This window comes from Hemitrygon akajei, chromosome 12, assembly GCF_048418815.1.
Source record: "Hemitrygon akajei chromosome 12, sHemAka1.3, whole genome shotgun sequence".
NCBI lineage: Eukaryota > Metazoa > Chordata > Chondrichthyes > Myliobatiformes > Dasyatidae > Hemitrygon > Hemitrygon akajei.
Window position 1 is genome coordinate 97,726,698 of NC_133135.1, and position 20,019 is coordinate 97,746,716.

At 46.4% G+C, this 20,019-nt stretch overlaps 1 protein-coding gene across 3 annotated transcripts in view; it reads right to left on the reverse strand.

Moving 5' to 3' along the window:
* LOC140737308 (roquin-1-like) overlaps nt 1-20,019 on the reverse strand; it is a 151,515-nt gene that overhangs the window by 13,370 nt on the left and 118,126 nt on the right. For all 3 annotated transcript variants that reach the window (XM_073063731.1, XM_073063733.1, XM_073063732.1), the window contains 6 exons: nt 19,371-19,670; nt 17,025-17,248; nt 13,617-14,020; nt 11,335-11,508; nt 7,965-8,120; nt 4,094-4,316 (listed from right to left, as the gene is read on the reverse strand). In XM_073063731.1, the coding sequence (XP_072919832.1) occupies nt 4,094-4,316; nt 7,965-8,120; nt 11,335-11,508; nt 13,617-14,020; nt 17,025-17,248; nt 19,371-19,670 (1,481 nt within the window). The remainder of the gene's footprint in view (nt 1-4,093; nt 4,317-7,964; nt 8,121-11,334; nt 11,509-13,616; nt 14,021-17,024; nt 17,249-19,370; nt 19,671-20,019) is intronic.

The window sequence follows — 20,019 nt, forward strand, 5'->3', positions numbered from 1 at the left end:
TTCACTGACCTGCTTGCGAAGTACGTGCCACGCGAACTTGCTGGAGACCAGCTGGATGGTTGTCCTGATAGATGGGTGTGCCAAACCATGTATGGAGTCGAAAACTTGCCGCCTCCAGGTAGCCACGTCGCACAGGAGGGTCCTCTCACCTGGGCCTACGAGGAGGTCTTGCAGCTGCAAACCCGAGACTGCGGTCCTGTAGCTGGGCACCTCGTCGTCTGCCTGCTGCGCCTCCGCCAATGCTGCATAGTCCACCCCCAGGGACAGGGCCTGGACAGCTGGTCTGGAGAGTGCGTCCGCCACGATGTTGTCCTTTCCCGAGACATGCTGGATGTCCGTCGTGTACTCGGAGATGTAGGGCAGATGTCGCTGCTGGCGAGCCAACCAGGGATCGGACACCTTCGTGAATGCGAAGGTCAACGGTTTGTGGTCCGTGAACACGGTGAACGGCCTGCTTTCTAAGAAGTACCTGAAATGCCAGATTGCCAGATACAGTGCCAACAGCTCCCGGTCAAAAGCACTGTACTTGAGCTCGGGTGGTCGTAGGTGCTTGCTGAAGAACGCCAAGGGTTGCCAGCGCCCCTCGATGAGTTACTCCAGCACCCCACCGACTGCTGTGTCGGATGCATCCACCGTGAGTGCGGTTGGAACGTCCGTTCTAGGGTGCACCAGCATCGTGGCATCTGCCAAGGCTTCCTTGGCTTTAATGAAAGCGGCCATGGCCTCATCGTCCCAAGTAATGTCCTTGCCTTTACCCAATATCAGGGTGTACAAAGGTCGTGTGATACGGGCTGCTGAGAGGAGGAAACGGTGGTAGAAGTTCACCATACCAACGAACTCCTGCAGGCCTTTGACCGTGTTGGGCCGGGCAAAGTGGTGGATTGCGTCTATCTTGGCGGGCAGAGGTGTTGCCCCGTCTTTGATAATCCTGTGGCCCAGGGTCGATGGTATCGAGACCGAACTGGCATTTGGCCGGGTTGATCGTGAGGCCGAAATCACTCAGGCGGGAGTAGAGCTGGCGGAGGTGGGACAGATGCTCCTGGCAACTATTGCTGGCTATAAGGATGTCGTCCAAATAGATGAACGCAAAGTCCAGGTCGCGTTCCATCGCACCCATTAGCCGCTGGAACGTCTGTGCGGCATTCTTCAGGCCGAATGGCATCCAGAGGAACTTGAACAGGCCGAACGGGGTGATAAGTGCTGTTTTGGGGATGTCTTCAGGGTGCACCGGGATTTGATAGTATCCCCGGACGAGGTCTACTTTGGAAAATATTCTTGCCCCGTGCAGGTTTGCTGCAAAGTCCTGTATGTGCGGCACGGGGTAGCGGTCTGGTGTTTGTAGCCTTGTTCAGTCTGAGGTAGTTGCCGCATGGTCTCCAACCCCCAGCTGCTTTGGGCACCATGTGCAGGGGGGAGGCCCATGGGCTGTTGGACCTCCATACGATCCCCAATTCCTCCATCCTCTTGAACTCCTCCTTTGCCAGGCGGAGCTTTTCCGGGGGGAGCCTTCATGCGCGGGCGTGGAGGGGTGGTCCCTGGGTCGGGATGTGGTGCTGAACCCTGTGTCTGGGCATGGCTGCTGTGAACTGCGGTGCCAGAATCGATGGAAAGTCCGCCAGGATTCTGGTGAATTCGTTGTCCGACAGCGTGATGGAGTCCAGGTGTGGGGCCGGCAACTTGGCTTCACCCAGGGAGAACGTCTGGAAAGTCTCGGCATGTACTAGTCTTTTCCCTTGCAAGTCGACCAGCAGGCTGTGAGCTCGAAAGAAGTCCGCCCCCAGGAGTGGTTGGGCCACCGCGGCCAGTGTGAAGTCCCACATGAACCGGCTGGCGCCAAACTGCAGCTGCACTGTGCGGGTGCCGTAGGTCCGTATCGTGTTGCCGTTTGCGGCCCTCGGGATGGGTCCTGGCTTCCTGTTGGCGGGTTCCGTACCCCGTCGGGGGCAAGACGCTGATTTCCGCTCTGGTGTCGACCAAGAAGCGGCATCCTGACTGTTTGTCCCAGACGTACAAGAGGCTGTCCTGGTGGCCAGCCGCCATAGTTATTAGCAGCAGCTGGCCCTGGCCCTTGCAGGGCGGGCGACAACGGCGGGCTTTTGTGCCCCACCGTTGGTGGTAGAAACACCACTGTTCACTGTCCTCATCACTCCTGCCTCTGTGCTGTGTGCGCCCCCCTGCCGGGCCTGGTCTGGTCCACTGTTGGGCGCGTGGCCTGGTAATCTGACCGACGGACGCCACGCTCTCCCTCTTGGCTTTCTACAGCATGTCTGCCCGGGCCACCACCTTCCGGGGGTTGCTGAAATCTGCGTCGGCCAGCAGCAGATGTATGTCCTCGGGCAGTTGCTCTAGGAACGCTTGCTCAAACATGAGGCAGGGCTTGTGTCCGTCAGCCAGGGCCAGCAACTCGTTTATCAATGCTGACGGCAGTCTGTCTCCCAAACCATCCAAGTGAAGCAGGCAGGCACCCTGCTCACGCCATGAGAGGCCAAAGGTCCCAATGAGCAGCGCCTTGAATGCTTCATACTTGCGTTCTTCCGGGGGCGACTGTATGAAATCCGCAACCTGGACGGCAGTCTCCTGGTCAAGGGCACTCACCATGTGATAGTAACGCGTAGAATCAGAAGATATCTGCCGAATCTGGAACTGGGCTTCTGCTTGGCTAAACCACACGTGTGGTCACAGCGTCCAGAAAGTCGGCAGTTTTAGCAAAACTGTGTGAACAGATGAAGAGTTGGTCATCTTTGGTCCAAATCCCGTTTGGACCGTCGGGGTCACCAATGTAGCGATGTGCTACACACAGCGCTGAAATAACGACACGCAGTCGGTAAGTCGTTTCAAGACTAGTTTATTCAAACTTCGCGGCGCTGGCATTTAATCCCTAGCGCCCATCCTCTCCGGGCGGAAATGACGTCAGAGGTGCATTACCAAAGTCTCCCCCCGCGCGTTGGCTATTTGTGAGCAGGTTCGCCTGCACAGAAAGTGGGTCGCCACAACATTCCTCGGCTATTGCTTTGCCCAATTTATCAGCTGATCAATGTCACTCTGTAGCCCGATTACTGTGCTTATTATCAATAGCAGCACAATTTCTTTGTCATCAGCAAATTGATAATTCATGCTTTCTACCTTTTATCCAAATATTATCATATGAATACAACAAATATCTAACTTTACAGACCAGTGTTCCATGTTGGGCCTTGTTAATGAGATTAATATAATCATTATAAATTACATCTACTGCATTGCATCAATACATTTTGTCACTTCTTCGAAACTAAAATTGGACAGGCAAAATCTCCCCATAACTAAACCATGTTGTCTGTCCTTTAACAACTCTTACTTTTTTGTGTGTAGGTAATTCTTGTTTTCCCTGTAACATCACTAGACTCACAGACCTGCAAATTACCTAGTTTATCTATGATGCTCTCATTGAACACTTGATGTCCTGTAGTCATTGTAGTCATGCGACCAGTGAAGATTTGAATGGTTGTCAGGGTCTCCTCTCATGCCTTTCATTGTATAGAATATGTCTCAAAACTCCTTTATAATGATAACACTGTCTCTCTGCCCGAGTTCTTCAACTATAAAGTCCTTTGCTTTGGGTGAATACCAAAGAGTCCATTGGTTCCCTTTGGTTCCTAATAGCCCCATTAATTAACTAATTATCCTCATCATTAAAATACTTATAAAATGCTTTGGAATTTTCTATAAAAGTGATGACTTGCACTCATCTTTTCCATCCTAATTACCTACTTAAGTATCCCCTACGCACTTGTTCTGGACCCCAAGATCTTGGCTATTTACAATGGTTCAGATTACCACCCTCTGGATGAAAAAGATGTTCCTCTGAAATGGGGAGAATTTTCCTGCAGTTCACCCTATAAATACCCATGCAATTTTATATTCTTCAATCATGTCTACTCTCAACACCTCAAGAAAAAGTCTTTCCTTGTAACTGAAACGTTCCATCCCAGGTGACATCCTGTGAATCTCCTCTGCACCCTAGAGTTACTGTACTTCACTCACTGCAATATCCAGGAGGATACTTTCCTACATTTAAGAGAATTTTGTGCTGGGTTATTGTAACCTTGCTTACCTGACACACTGATGGGCTTGGTGGCAATGCTTTGTGAAGCCATTGCTTGCACTGGCCCTGTTGTCTGATAGCTGGTTTTGGAAGTGCGAGAAATAGCACCAAATTTTGAAACAGTTGGCAGCTCCCCGAACGGGATGATGGGATCCTCCTCCTTGTTTTCAGAGGCTCTCCTCTGAATGTCAAGGTTCATTAGCTGTTCCCGCAGGCCTTTACTGTCAACATTCTGTTAAAGATATGAATTCACGTATAATTGATTAGAAAGTACACAATTGCACCAACTAGTCCAATAATTTGGGTCCTCACTCGGGTTGCCACTCTGCTGCGCAGCACAGAGCATGCCATGTTTCAGCTTCCTGATGGGTGGGCAAAGGGTGAGGGAGGAGGGAAGAAGGGTGAGTGAAACAGCAATTTCAAAGCTCCAGTCAGAGCATTTGATAGATTTGACTGACTGTGCCCCTGGTCTTTTGATTTGGAAACACACAGCAATTTTACTAGCCTCCAACTCCCTGGCTCCATCTTGAAGTCTCCATCTCAAGGTCCACTGATAACTTGTTTAAAATTGTCCATGACAATGTTCATGCTTTGATTAAGCCTTTTCCTACCATTTCTTATCTTACATGAGTGGAACATCTTTCCCTCTCTGTTGTTTATTTCAGTGTTTACTTCAAACGCTATGGAGTGTCACATTCCTTACATTCCCAGGGTGGAGACTTTTCCCTGGATTATCTACTGGATTTCTTGTGGTTTACTGTATATTACAGTCACTAGAACTTGATTCCTTCAGAAGTGGAAGGATCCTAGCTGTCTTAAAAGACAATGTCAGGTCATTATTCCAATCCTGACAGCTTCTGTCATTACGCACACAAGCATGACCCATTTCAAGCCTGAAGTAAATTATATTCAAATCATTATTACTTACTTGGAAGGGAAGGGAACATTTTATCTCAGTATATACTGTCCCAGGTATTCAGGATTGCAAAGATTACACACGTGTTTGTCATGTTTATATACTGTACACACTGTTCTAAGAACAGTACAAAATCCTTATCATTTGTCAATAATTCACGATATTAACAAGTGCATGAGGAAAACCCAGCAGAATCAACAACAACATGCCTGTCTGTCCCAACAACATGCTCCTATCACTGCCCTTTGCAGTGTCCTTTGGTTTAATGCTTTACAAATATTTACAGCACTGGGAACTGGGCTCTATTGTTAGTCAACCACTATGTTGCATCTTTTGACTGTGACTGGGATGTCACATTGATGAGATGGATGCGTTCTTTCTTCATGTGAATGTAATGGTCCTACATGATATGACTAGTGTTTCTCCAGTACATGCACCCCAAACGACAAATCAAATAGAACACAGACATCCACTGTCTGTAGCAACGACCAACCTCATTCTGAAATTACTGCGGCTTGACCTTGTCTGTAGCAATGACCAACTTCATTCTGAAATTATTGCAGCTTGGCTTTGCTGTTCCTGTCCTGGAAGTATGTGATGGGACAGTGCAGAGGGATCTTTACTGTTTCTAACCCATCTGTCCTTGCCCCAGGAATGTTTGCAAACATAAATTGAGGATTTAGAGATTTAATACCGTAAGATTTATAAGAAGAAATAGGCCCCCTGACCCAATGAGTCACTCTATCATTCAATCATGGCTGATTTACACTCAGTGGCCACTTTATTAACTATACCTTTCTAGTACTGGGTAGAACCCCCTTTCCCCCCCAGAGCAGCCTGAATTCTGTGTGCCATGGATTCACAAGGTACCAGAAACATTCCTTAGATTTCCTGGTCCAGGCTGATATGATAGCATCATGGAGGTGCTGCAGATTTGTTGGCTGCACATTCACGCTGCGAATTTTCCATTCTACCACATCCTAAAGGCACTCTATTGGATTGAGATTTGGTAACCGTGGAGGCCATTGGAGTACACTGAACTTGTCATGTTCGTGAAACCAGTTTGAGATGACGTGCACTTTGCGACATGACGCATTATCCTGCTGGAAGCAGCCTTTAGGAAATGGGTAACTGTGGCCATAAAGGGATCACATGGTCAGCGACGATACACAGGAAGGTTGTGGCATTTAAACAATACTCAATGGTATTAAAGGGCCTTGTGTGCCAAGACAAACATTACAGCACCACTACCAACTGAACTGTTGATAAAAGGCAAAAAGGATCCATGGATTCATGTTGTTTACACCGAATTCTGATCCTACCACCTGCATGTTGCAGCAGAAATTCAGCTTCGACCAGGCAATGTTTTTCCAACCTTCAATTGTCCAGCTTTGTTGAGCCTGTGTCCAATGAAGCCTCAGATTCCTGTTCTTAGCTGATGGGAATGGAACCTGGTGTGGTCTTCTACCATTGTAGCATATCCACTTCACGGTTCAATGTGTAATGTGTTCAGAGATGCTCTTCTGCATACCATTGTGGTAACGTGTTTATTTCAGTTACTGTCACTGTCCTGTCAGCTTGAACCAGTCCGGCCATTCTCCTCTGACCTCTCTCATTAACAAGCCGTTTTTGCTCACTGGATGATTTTTGTTTTTCACACCATTCCTTCAAATTCCTTGGTGTCCACATTTCTGATGATCTCACCTGGTCCCTGAACTCCTCCATCCTGATCAAAAATGTGCAACGGCGCCTTTGATCCATGCTAGTAAAACCTTGGGCTCTTATCTTGTTTAGCAGCTCTTGTCAAAGGCCTTCTGAAAGTCCAAACAAACAATATCCACAGACTCTCCTTTGTCTACCCTGTCTGCTATTTCCTCAAAAAATTCCAATAGACTTGTCAAGCAAGATTTCTCCCGAAGGAAAACATGCAGACTTCAGTCTACGTTATCATGTGCCTCCAAGTACCTCGCAAACTCATCCTGAATAATTCTTATTTGTGATGAGCGAATTCTGTGTTTTCCACAGAAACAGCAGCAAACTCTAACCGTTGCTGCTCTACTATCATCCCTACTAGTGCCTCCTTCCAATCAACTTTGGCCACGTCCCTCATGCCTCTGTTGTTGCCTTTACTAAAATGCAATACCAATACATCTGATTTTAGCTTCTCTCCAAAAGGATTTGAGGAAATATTTTCTTCAGCCAGAGGGGGTTACAATCTGGGATGCATTGCATGAGAAAGTGAAGTCAGGTATTCTCACAACTTTGAAAATCCATCTGGATGAGCACTTAGATGGAAAAGGCAGCTACAGCCAAATGCTCGTAAATGGAAAGAAAAAATTTAGTAACTTTTAATAAATTTAGATCTGGTGTTATGAATCTATGAACTCCTGTTTTGGGAAGTTTTTGATGGGATTGTGTAGAGGTTTTCCCCCCACTTTCCAACCCCCCAGACTTTCCACTCTGTGCTGTTCTTTTCATGAATAGTTTGATGAGACAGCATTGCGGCAGCTTAATTTGTATCAACTCTGTCCTGTACCAAATATTAATATTCAGCTGTGGTATGTAGCTGCCTTTCTTAACACCTTAACTGAGCACAATTTTCGAGAGAGGAACTGTGTTAATAAATCAATCAGTATTATGTTCTGTGGTGATTCAATGAAACTTAAGCAGGAAAGGTGATATTTATCCTTGACCCCTCTAAGCCTGCACACACCTCATCAAAATAGTCAGCATTTGCTCACAAGCCTGGACCTCAAAAATCAAAAGATAGTTCTATCCTATGTAATCTTATTCACAGAAATGCTGGACCCATATCCCCCTCCACCCTCATATCCAGAGATGTACTCCAGGTTGCTCTGCTGCTATTTTAGTCAAATCCTACTTTCAATGGTTTGGCTCAGCACAGTTACTCCATGGCAAAGTTAACTCAGCCAGCATTTGTCTGCACACTTACACTGCTCTTACCGTCATTTCCAGGCTGCTGGAAGTCATCATATCTTTGGGCTGTGCATCTTTGCTGCCAATGTAAGAACTAATTGTGTCACAAGACCAGGGCGAGTACTGAGCAGCGTAATCATGGTCTTTGTACTTCTTCACTGCTTTTAGGTCCTCATCGGAATACTAGACATGTAAAGATACAACAGTTAGACCACGTGGACTCAAAAAACAAAGTTTGAACTTGTCTATGAAAAAGAAAGTACAGAATTTACAATTCAAATTACTACAATAACACTACTTAATTGGTGATGAGAGCTTAAAAGTACTGAATGGAATCAATAATTGGGTTTGGTTACAAAGTGGGAGGAAGCCTACTGCAGGATGAAACCCATGCCTAAAAGCCAATGTTGTGAACATTAAATTCTCTGATTTCAGGAAACATGCTCCTCCTGTGCAGGTTGACTCTGTGGTTAAGAAATCATACGGTGCATTGACATTCATCAGTCGTGAGATTGATTTCAGGAGCCAAGAGGTAATGTTACAACTATACAGGACCCTGGGTCAGACCCCACTTGGAGTGGCCAGTGCTATCATGTTTGCTGTTGTGTGCTGGGGTAGCAGGCTGAGGGTAGCAGACACCAACAAAATCAACAAACTCATTTTGTAAGGCCAATGATGTTGTGGGGGTGGAACTGGACTCTCTGACAGTGGTGGCTGAAAAGAGGATGCTGTCCAAGTTGCATGCCATCTTGGACAATGACTCCCATCCACTCCATAATGTACTGGTTAGGCACAGGAGTACATTCAGCCAGAGACTCATTCCACCGAGATGTAACACTGAGCGTTATAGGAAGTCATTCCTACCTGTGGCCATCAAACTTTACAACTCCTCCCTTGGAGTGTCAGACAATAGGCTGGTCCTGGACTTATTTCCACTTGGCATGATTAACTTATTATTATTTAATTATTTATGGTTTATATTGCTATATTTCTTCACTATTCTTGGTTGGTGCGGCTGTAACAAAACCCAATTTCCCTCGGAATCAATTAAGTATGTCTGTTGTGCTCATTTCTGGTCGCCTCACTACAGGAAGGATGTGGAAGCCTTAGAAAGGGTGCAGAGGAGATTTACAAGGATGTTGCCTGGATTGGGGAGCATGCCTTATGAGAATAGGTTGAGTGAACTCAGCCTTTTCTCTTTTATGCAACGGAGGATGAGAGGTGACCTGATAGAGGTGTATAAGATGAGGAGAGGCATTGATCGTGTGGATAGTCAGAGGCTCTTTCCCAGGGCTGAAATGTTCAGCATGAGAGGGCATAGTTTTAAGGTGCTTGGAAATAGGTACAGAGGAGATCTCAGGGGTAAGTTTTTTTACACAGAGAGTGTTGAGTGCGTGGAATGGGCGGCCGGCAACGGTGGTGGAGGCGGAAACAATAGGGTCTTTTAAGAGACTCCTGGATAGGTACATGGAGCTTAGAAAAATAGAGGGCTATGGGTAACCCTAGGTAATTTCTAAGGTAAGGACATGTTGGGCACAGTTTTGTAGGCCGAAGGGCCTGTATTGTGCTGTAGGGTCTTCTATGTTTCTATTTGTCCCTGCCCTCTCTTCTGGTCTTCTCAGTTCTCCCTACCTCTATCCAAATCATCCCCTTATCACAGTTTTCTTTTTCACCACACCTCCCTTATTTGACTCTATGCTCCATCTTCCTCTCCTTTCAGATTTCACCAACTGCAGCCCTTTGTCACCACCATTTCTCACCTCCCAGGCTGTCGCTATTTGCCCTCCTCTCACTTCTTTATACTTGCTATTGCCCCTCTTTCAGTTCAGATGAAGGGCCTGATCCAAAATATGGACCTTCTACAGATGCCACCTGACCTGCTGAGTTCCTCCAGCAGCCTACTTTTTTGCTCTACACAGGTCCTCCTCAGCTTAGGTTTCTGTGAACTCTTCATAACCCAAACAGCTCGCAAGTCAAAAATGATGTTGCTGACAGAGTTCCAACATGTCAAAAATTGTCATGCAGCAGCCAGCAAATCCATCCCACTGGTGTCCCAACTCTTGTTCATATATATGGACTGTACATACCAAACATTTGCAAGCTGAAAATGACTTAAGACTCATCAATGTGAGGATATCATTGTTTACCAGCAGCTCAATGGAGCTGTCTGCACATAAATACATCACGAGGGTGAAGCCCCAGGATTTGGCTAGAGAAGCACCATTCACCCCCAGCCTGGTCCAGAGTCAACCGCTCACCCCCAGCCTGGCCCAGAGTCAACCGGTTACTCCCAGCCTGGTCCAGAGACCACGTTCAACCCCAGTCTGGCCCAGAGTCAACCGTTCACTCCCAGCCTGGCCCAGAGAGCACTGTTCAACCCCAGCCTGGTCCAGAGGACACTGTTCACTCCCAACCTGGTCCAGAGGGAACTGTTCACCCCCAGTCTGGTCCAGAGACCACTATTCACTCTCAACCTGGTCCAGAGATCACTGTTCAACTCCAGCCTGGCCCAGAGTCAACCGGTCACTCCCAGCCTGGTCCAGAGACCACTGTTCAACCCCAGTCTGGCCCAGAGTCAACCGTTCACTCCCAGCCTGGCCCAGAGAGCACTATTCACCCCCAACCTGGTCCAGAGACCACTGTTCACTCCCAACCTGGTCCAGAGGACACTGTTCACTCCCAATCTGGTCCAGAGGACACTGTTCACTCCCAACCTGGTCCAGAGGGCACTGTTCGCTCCCAACCTGGTCCAGAGGGCACTGTTCGCTCCCAACCTGGTCCAGAGGGCACTGTTCGCTCCCAACCTGGTCCAGAGGGCACTGTTCGCTCCCAACCTGGTCCAGAGGGCACTGTTCGCTCCCAACCTGGTCCAGAGGGCACTGTTCGCTCCCAACCTGGTCCAGAGGGCACTGTTCGCTCCCAACCTGGTCCAGAGGGCACTGTTCGCTCCCAACCTGGTCCAGAGGGCACTGTTCGCTCCCAACCTGGTCCAGAGGGCACTGTTCGCTCCCAACCTGGTCCAGAGGGCACTGTTCGCTCCCAACCTGGTCCAGAGGGCACTGTTCGCTCCCAACCTGGTCCAGAGGGCACTGTTCGCTCCCAACCTGGTCCAGAGGGCACTGTTCGCTCCCAACCTGGTCCAGAGGGCACTGTTCACCCCAGCGTAGCCCAGAGTCAACCGTTCACTCCCAGCCTGTCCAGAGATCACTGTTCACCTCCAACCTGGTCTAGCGTCAACCATTTATCCCTAGCCTGGTCCAGAGGGCACTGTTCACCCCCAGCCTGGCCCAGAGTCAACTGTTCACTCTCAGCCTGTCCAGAGACCACTATTCACTACTTCCAGACTCTGCGGTAGATCGTATTTCCTAAGCAACAGAAAACTAAGAATTACAAGTACCTCCGAGGAAACATCTACAAAGGAAGATGGTATCACTGCTGTTGGAGGGAAGGGAGGTGGAGAGATGGTTTTCCGCTCCTCGAGCTGAGCCATAAGCTCTTTCCTTCGGCGGTGTAGGTAATCCAAGCTTGGTGGGGGCTGAGGCTGGTGCTGGGGCACCCTGCTATGAGGATCCTGTAACAAAAAAGGACAATCAGCAATGTTTGCATGCTTTTCCCCGTGGGCAGTTAAAATGTGATCTTGCTGGCAGATGAACCCCCAAGCACATCAGCCATTTCATGTACAAGCAGAATGACACAAGGTGGAAAGAAACAGAGGACGTGCAGGTAGATTTACATGACTGAGGCGAGTAAGCTTATGCACATAAACATAGGCAGAGCTTAGGTGGGCTGAAAAGCCAGATTCTGCAGCGTAAATTCCACTGTCAGAAACAACAGCCAATCACTGTCGGGCAAAGGCACTGTTTTCTCCTGTATTAGTACAGGTCTCTAAAATGAAGATGGGATCACACAGCACAGGAGCTCTGTGCTGTGTTAGCCCACTTTAGTTCGGCTTATAGTAGCACTTAGCACCCCACAGCTGCTGTCCCACACTACCCATGGAATAATGCCAGAAAGTACACATGCAGACAGGACAAGGCTCCAGTTCCACAGCTGCCTGTCTGACACAGGAGACTGATGGCTTGGCTGAGATGGTGAAGACTTTAGATAGCTTGTATGACATGGGAGAAAGCACAAAAAAATTGCTAAATCCAAATGGTGAATAACATCCACAGACCACACGTACTCGTTCAGCACTTAGCTCATTGTACCCTGCTGCCCATCTATTTCCTTTAGCTATCAGAGCTAAACTCTTCCTCAACCTGCTCCATTTTCCCCTTTTCAAATATTTATCCATCTTCTCTCACCAAAACTAGGCATTTTGCTCTCTTGATTAGGCATTCCACCAATCACTGAAACAGAAACCAAAATGAAGCAACTGCTTCAACATTGACCTCCAGAGACATCTCTCCAGTCCAGAAGTTGTCTGATTATCTATCCATGTGCATCATGCACCTCATCATATCTACAATGTGGCACCTTATCAAATCAAAAGCTTTTACATTTCAAAATTCCAAAAATCCACTGCACTCAAGATGCTCTTGATTATTGGCTTGAAGAATTCCTTTAAGTTCCGTCAGACATGATGCTGCTGCCTTTCTGGGTGATTTAGTCCTGTACATTTACACAGTAGTGTGTGAGTTCCCACTGAGGGATGCTGGAAAAACTGCCTTTACTCTTGCTATTACAGATGGCTGCCATCAAGAAGCTTTTAAGAGGCTCCTGTATATGTACATGGAGCTTAGAAAAACAGAGGACTATGGGTAACCCTAGGTAATTTCTCAGGTTAAGGACATGTTCGGCACAGTTTTGTGGGCCGAAGGGCCTATATTGTGCTATAGGTTTTCTATGTTTCTAAGATTAATGATTGCTCAAGGGGCAGCATGCTATGTCCTCATATTTCATCCTCATCAATGAGAATTCAATCTCTCTGGTTCAGGTCTTCCTTTTGTATCTTTTCACTTCAGGTCAGGACAACAAAGATTTTATTTTTCATCCCTCCACAGCATCACAGGATCCCCTTCAGTTATAATTAATTCACCTGAGTGCTTACCATTTTGTTGTGCGTCCTGGCATATTCCATGACCAGGTCAGCAAAACTCACAATGTAGAAGATTCCTGGACTGGGCTTGAATAGCAGAATGGGATACCTGAGTGGAAAGTGTTTACTGAGTCGGTCTATAATTGGAGGGGTAAATCTGGATAAGGAACTGCACAATACTCTGACGGAAGGTGATTATGGGTTGGTCTGGAACAGGAGGGTACCTTGTCAGAGATGATTATTGGTCTAGTCTCGTATCCAAGGACACACAGACCCATATCTGTTCCAATTTATTCCAAAGAACAAGCTGTAAATGCTTCAGCAGGGTTTACTATCATTCAGGATAACCCAGTGCTAATACATCCTTTTCTGTGACACCTGTATGAAATAATTACTGCTCCCTGTGTCTGGGTGGAATTCAGAAGAAACAAACAGGTTATTTCTTCAGTGTGTTTAGAATGAGCCTGTGAGTGTGCAACGGACATTTATTGACTTCAGAGAGAGTTCTGATAAGGAACAAAATGCACAAGGTTCACCAATGATTTCTGATAACACGGAACGGACTGATACCAGCAGAAATTCCAAGAAGATTGCACAGAGCACAAGGTGGTAGCAGTCTAAGTGATAGCAGTGAGACCTACCCTGTATGCAGGCCTGATCTGGGTGGGGTGGGAGCTCATGGTATAGTAGCTTTCAGGAGCGTAGCATTCCCTTGGCTCTGCAATGCAGTTAGTCACTGCAGATGGTACATCGACTGGTATTGGGCTGTTTCGAATGTCCTCCCTTGGGTAAGATTGTAGAGGGTGGTAGATCCGCCGCCCATCATAATGGGGAGGGTACATTCCTGAAACTGGTTGTGCCAGTGGGTACTGCTGAGGGCTGGAGTACTGAGAGCTTCCCATCCTCTCCTGAATGTAGGATGGGTAATGGTCCTGGTACTGAACACTGGAAGGAGGCAGAGGAGGTTCTGGTACATTGCCAGCCCGTCTATAATGCGGTAGGTAGGGTGCCACAGATCCAGAGGAGTGATGAGGGTAGTAGAGGTCTGAGGAAACAAGAACAAAATATCACATTTAGAAACAGTTGCATCACACAAGGGTGCTGTCAAAAACAATCAAGATACAAACATGTGAGTTAGAAGGATTTAGGCTCTTGAACCAGTTCTATTATTTAATACTGTGGTTATTCTGGATGTGGCATCAACTTCACATTCTTGACTACCCACCATAGCCTTTCAGACTCTTGGTTATCAAGAATCTATCCACCTCTCCCTTAAAAAAAATACTCAAAAGACATCCTTGCCTTAATCACACTGACAATTCCCCTAAAGGTCTTGTACGTTTCAATAGCCTCCAATTCGAGCTGTAATCTAACAGGAAGATTCAGGTGGTTTAAATGTAGGGCAACACCCATAATCCAGTATCCAACCATTTGGAAATCCCAATGGTTTGGCATCTGATTCACTGGATAATGTTTCTTGACTCTCTAGACCCAATTTTACACTCCTTCCTTCTCACTAGGATCCAGTTCCTAAACTGGGCCTTTGCTTTCGTGTTTCCTTCTGCCTATTAGTTCTCAACTTATCTTTCAACTTACCAGGGTCCTGTGCTCCCTTTAAACTTAACAATTCACTAAGAAAGGTACTGTAATAGATTAACATCTAACGAGAATAACATCCAAATGCCGAGAAGGTTTGCTAATCCCACTCCAGAGGTCTGAGCATATGGATTACCAGAGTTTTTTTGTAAGTGGATACATGCTGTAAGCTGGAAGCATATCGTGAGAACATATGTATTTAGGAAAAACCTACATCCACCCCAAAAGAACACTCAAGGACTTGTTTCCATCTCCAAGGACAGTAATTCTAAATGTCCACTTTTCTACATTGACGTGCAATAGCGCTGGAGAATTATAACCCAGACCCACTGACTGAGAGGTGAGCCTTGAGTCATGTGAGGTGGATGTTAAAATGTAGGTAGAGCAAATAATAGGAAGGCAATGGATGGCCTTTATAGCAAGATGCCTCAAGCACACAATTCTCTGGTGGGACTACACTTGAAATACTGTGCACAACTGGTCTCTCGACCTTAGGAAGTATATACTTGTGATAGAGGGAGTGCAGCAGGGGTGGGGAATTGTTGTATAGAAAGAGATTAAACAGTCAGAGGCTATTTAGAAGACTAAGTGGTGATTTTGCTGTACAAAATACTTACTGGGCTTGACAGGATAAATGTCGGGATGATGTACTCCCTGACTGGAATGTCCAGAAGAAGGGTTATTCCAAAATAAGAGGTCAACCACTGAAAGCAGAGGTGAGAAAAAATTGCTTTATCCTGTGGGTAGCAAATCACCATCTCAGGGAGTGGTGGTCTGTCACTATATTCAAAGGATCAATGGATTTAGAGACACAGTGTGCCAGGGATATGGTGTCAGTGCAGAAAAGTGTGCACAGATTGAGGATCAGTCTGATCTTACTGAATGGCAGAACAGGTATGAGGGGCTAATTGGCTTAGCCATGATTGGAAGCAACTCTATCAGAATAAACTAGCTACTCAAAGGGAGGGACTCCCTGACCACTTCCTCTCTCGAGTCTGTTCAGAATGATAAGTTGATGCCCCACCTGGTGGCCACACACTATAAAAGAAGAAAGTAAGAAGGGATCAACAAAGTAATGGGGCAAACAAGGCCTTCAACTAATACCACTCCACTGTCAGTTCCCACAACATCAATCCAGTCATCTTTCACTGCCGGACTGACAGAAATGCAAGAAACTGCAGAGAGAGGTGGACTCAGGCCAAATTAACACTGATGCTGATTCCAGAAAGCAGCATCTATCATCAAAGATCATAGCTATCATCAGGAAGGAGGTACAGAGGCTTCAGGTCCCACACCACCAGATTCAAGAACAGGTACTTCCCTTCAATCAGTTGGTTCTTGAACCAACATGTAGATCCTTAATCTCTAGCTCAATATAGGAACACTATAATCACTTTGCCCTACAATGGACTTTTTAATGTTCTAATTGTGTTCTTCTTTTGGATAGTTTTTTGGATAGTTGGATAATTCATTCCATTCTTGTGAATGCTGTGGCTCAAATGCTCTGTGCCTATAATGCTACTGTAAGACTGAACAAGTGGAATAAGTTAGGTCTTTATTCTTTGGAGCGTAGAAGGTTGAGGGGGGACTTGATAGAGGTTATTTAAAATTATGAGGGGGATAGATAGAGTTGACGTGGATAGGCTTTTTCCATTGAGAGTAGAGGAGATTCAAACAAGAGGACATGAGTTGAGAGTTAAGGGGCAAAAGTTTAGGGGTAACACGAGGGGGAACTTCTTAACTCAGAGAGTGGTAGGTGTGTGGAACAAGCTTCCAGAAGAAGTGGCAGAGGCAGGTTCGATTTTGTCATTTAAAAAAAAATTGGATAGGTATATGGACAGGAAAGGAATGGAGGGTTATGGGCTGAGTGCGGGTCAGTGGGACTAGGTGAGAGTGAGCGCTCAGCACGGACAAGAAGAGGCAAGATGGCCTGTTTCCGTGCTGTAATTGTTATATGGTAAGTAGTTTTCCACTGCACCCATGCACTGATGCACTTGTGCGTATGACAATACACTACACTTTGATTTCTTTCTTTTACTTTGAGATTGACCATGTCCCCTGAATCCACTGATTTTGGTAGCAGCATCCTTGATCATTTTTAATCACTCTGCCTTCCTTTCCCTACATAAACTCTGGTTCAGTAGTTCATCAATACACTAGGATAGTTGAAGTAGTTTGACTAGAGGTATAGCAGTAATTTAGAGTGTCGTGTTTCTGAGGGAGAGTGCAGCAGGCAAATCACATAGCAATGAGGCACTCTAAACTGTTGCTATGCCTGTAGTCAACTAGAGGCAAAGCAGTACTCAATTTGCTTGCTGCACTCTCCTAACAAATGGTCAGCTTGCTTCCTCCTGCTGCCCTCTAATGGTCATTCTCAGCTCTACCTGCTACCACTTCTGTGTCTTGTGGCATGAGCCTCACGCAACCCAACTGTTCACAAATAGACTGCTTACTTGGCGGATACTGCGGTGGCTCATAGGAAGCAGCTGAGCTCCTTGGGTCCTGGTAATACACGTCAGGCTGCTGGCTAGGGGTGTACATTTGTGATCCCCGTGGTACCATCTGGATCTGCTTGGAGACTGGCATGGGTGGCATCTCGGCACTTATTCGTGGTGGCACGGAGAGGGCACTGATTGGCACCGCACCAAGGGAGCTCTTCTGTGGCAACTCAATCCTGCTGAGATACAGGGAAGGACAGGATTAGCTTGAAGCAACGTGGGGAGCTTCACATACCAGAAAAGAGGAAGAACAAGAACAGGAGTAGCCCATCCATTTCCTCAAGCAAAGAAGCAGAAGCCAAATACACACATGACTGATCAACGGATCCCGTTTCCTCGTGCAACTTTGGCATCAGGATCTGGCAGATGGGGGAACATTGACATTCAGCATGTCTTGTGGGGAGCAACAATCTGCAGGACAAGCAGCATCTGAGAGGAGAGGTTGTTGATGTTTCTGACATAGGGTTGTTGTAATGTAGAAAACATAGCCCACAGGAAGGAGAACACCACCAGATGCTGCTGGTTGATAAATAAATATTGATCAGGCCACCCACACTCTTCTAATTAATACTTAGGGACCCACTGCCATGAAAAGTTGCAGGAGAAGCTTTCCCTGTGCATTGATTTTTATACATAGCAGCAGTACTCTCAGAAATGATACTTCCTGATCAATGACATTTACTCAATAATTTACTATGGTAGGATTTCACCTTTGGTCACCACCAACCCAGAATCTTAAAACTGCACATCACACGAACAGGCCACCTTCAGCCCACCTCATCGATACTAACCAATTTCATCTGCCATTTTTAAGGCCTGCCTCCTTAGGCTGACAGGGTGGATAAAGAGGGAAACTCCTTCCTCTGGTTGCAAATCAAGAGCTGTCATGTTTTAATATTCCAACAAAGGCAGCACCTTCATTGAGACATGGTACCTGGAAGCACTTCCTTTTTCTTTTGGCAGAAGATGCACTGATAACCTGGAACCCTATTTCTGAAAAGAGCTGTCGAAGCTCTGAGTTACTTAAAAATGATAGTGGATTTTTGTTAGGCACACGAAGTGGAAGCAAGACAGGTGTTTGGATAGAGAATAACACAGCAAGGATCTAACTGAATGGGGAAGTAGGTTGGAGGGGGAGGTTGCTTTATTTTTCATTGTTTGGAATGTGGGCACTTCTGACAAAGCCAGCATTTCCTACCAATTGGGGTGTGGTTGTGAACCAGCTTCTAAAAATCATGCCCATCCCCCCCACACATGCTGCTCACGTTCTGCTTGCTGGCAGAGAAAGGTGTTGTTGAAGTGGTCTGCAACTACAGTGCACTTTGTAGGTGGAATGTTTCAGGTGGTTTTCCTCACTTAGATACTGTTTATGCTTGTTTCAATCATCAGGCCAATGAACCCAACAGACTTTTCCCTGGTTTGTTTCTTTAGTTAAAGGGTTCAGGTTCTGAAGAAATGGTATAGAACTGAAAGTTAATTCTTATTTATTTCTCTAGATATATATGCTGTTGGACCTGCTGAATACTTCTATATTCTAGTTGTTTTATATATCCATCCTGTTTTTGAATTAAGTGTGCAGGTTCATAATTCATGTTATTCAGATGGGTAATCTGACAGCATTCTTGTCACAGCATTGGAATATGCTAGGCAGATAGGATTCAAGTATTTAAATGGAGGCTGAACACAAACAGGGGCATGAGAGTGGTTGGGAGCAGATAATTAGAATGTGGTGAGACAGATGGAACATTCAGCAGAGACCGGTTGTATGGGATACATCTCTGCTTGTCATAGATTCTATCTAATACCATAACCATCACAAAACACAAGATGAGCTTGCAACATTGAGTATTTAAACCTCAAACAACACTGAAAATATTTGGTATGTTTGTGGAACACAAACTGGCTTGTTGGGATTTCCCACATTGCCATTGTGAGAATGGCAATACTTCAACTGCACTCTGAAGGCTGTTTATATTTGGACTAATGGAAGACATGAAACAGATCCTAAAAATACAAGCTTCTCAGTGCTCAGTGCTTCAAACACCCTAGCACTGCGAGTGAATGTCCCAGTAACCTGCTGAAAACTATGAAACTCCTGCAGAGAGAGCAGGCAATGGGTGATCCACTGGGGAAAGGGGCCTCCAGGCAAAGTGGTCTTGTGCAGCAGGCTATTGGGAATTGACTCTCAGAGCAGTCGAGGAGATTCCCACCCACCAGGTGACTAGGGAAGCTGACAGCTCTTGGACTTTTATCAGGCTGATGTTAAATGCACCTTACTGTGAGGATAAAGAGTTTTCTTACGAGTCTGGTGGAGATCCTGACACCGATCCCGGCGCACTCATACTCATGTCGCCCATCTTGCCCGGCTTCACTGCAATGTCATAGGTGCAGTCCGTCCCACGGGATATCAGCTGTGCAATGCTGTTGCTCGTGACTACCATGCCATTTTGAATGGACACGGGCTTCGTGCCAGCTTCCAAGGAGCCCTCATCAGACAAGCTGTTGGACGTGACTGACATCACCCCTCCCACCTTGCTGAGCTGGGTGAGGGATTGGCTGAGAGGCCGCCCGGCTGCTAACCGCTTGTTCCTCATGCGAAATCTGGAAGGGAGAGACATCACCAAGAGATCAAATAGGTCAGCCAGTGTCACAGCTGGTCTGAGGAGTGCTGATGTACCTGGTTCTTATTGTTGGGGACTGGAAATTTAGTGTCCCTGAAAACTTCACGTTACAGCTGAAATAATCTTGGCTGTGCAGTGTGAGGAAATGATTGTTAATCTAGTGTTAAGCCACATCTTTTGCTTTGCTACATTTTAGATGTTTTACAATGTAAACACTTGATTCACTTGAAGTTAAGAGCCATCCAGCCAGACAAGGGAGAGTTGCTGACTACACTGACAAGGCTTTATGTTGAAAAGCTCATCGTGCGTGGTAGACAAAGATAGGAGTT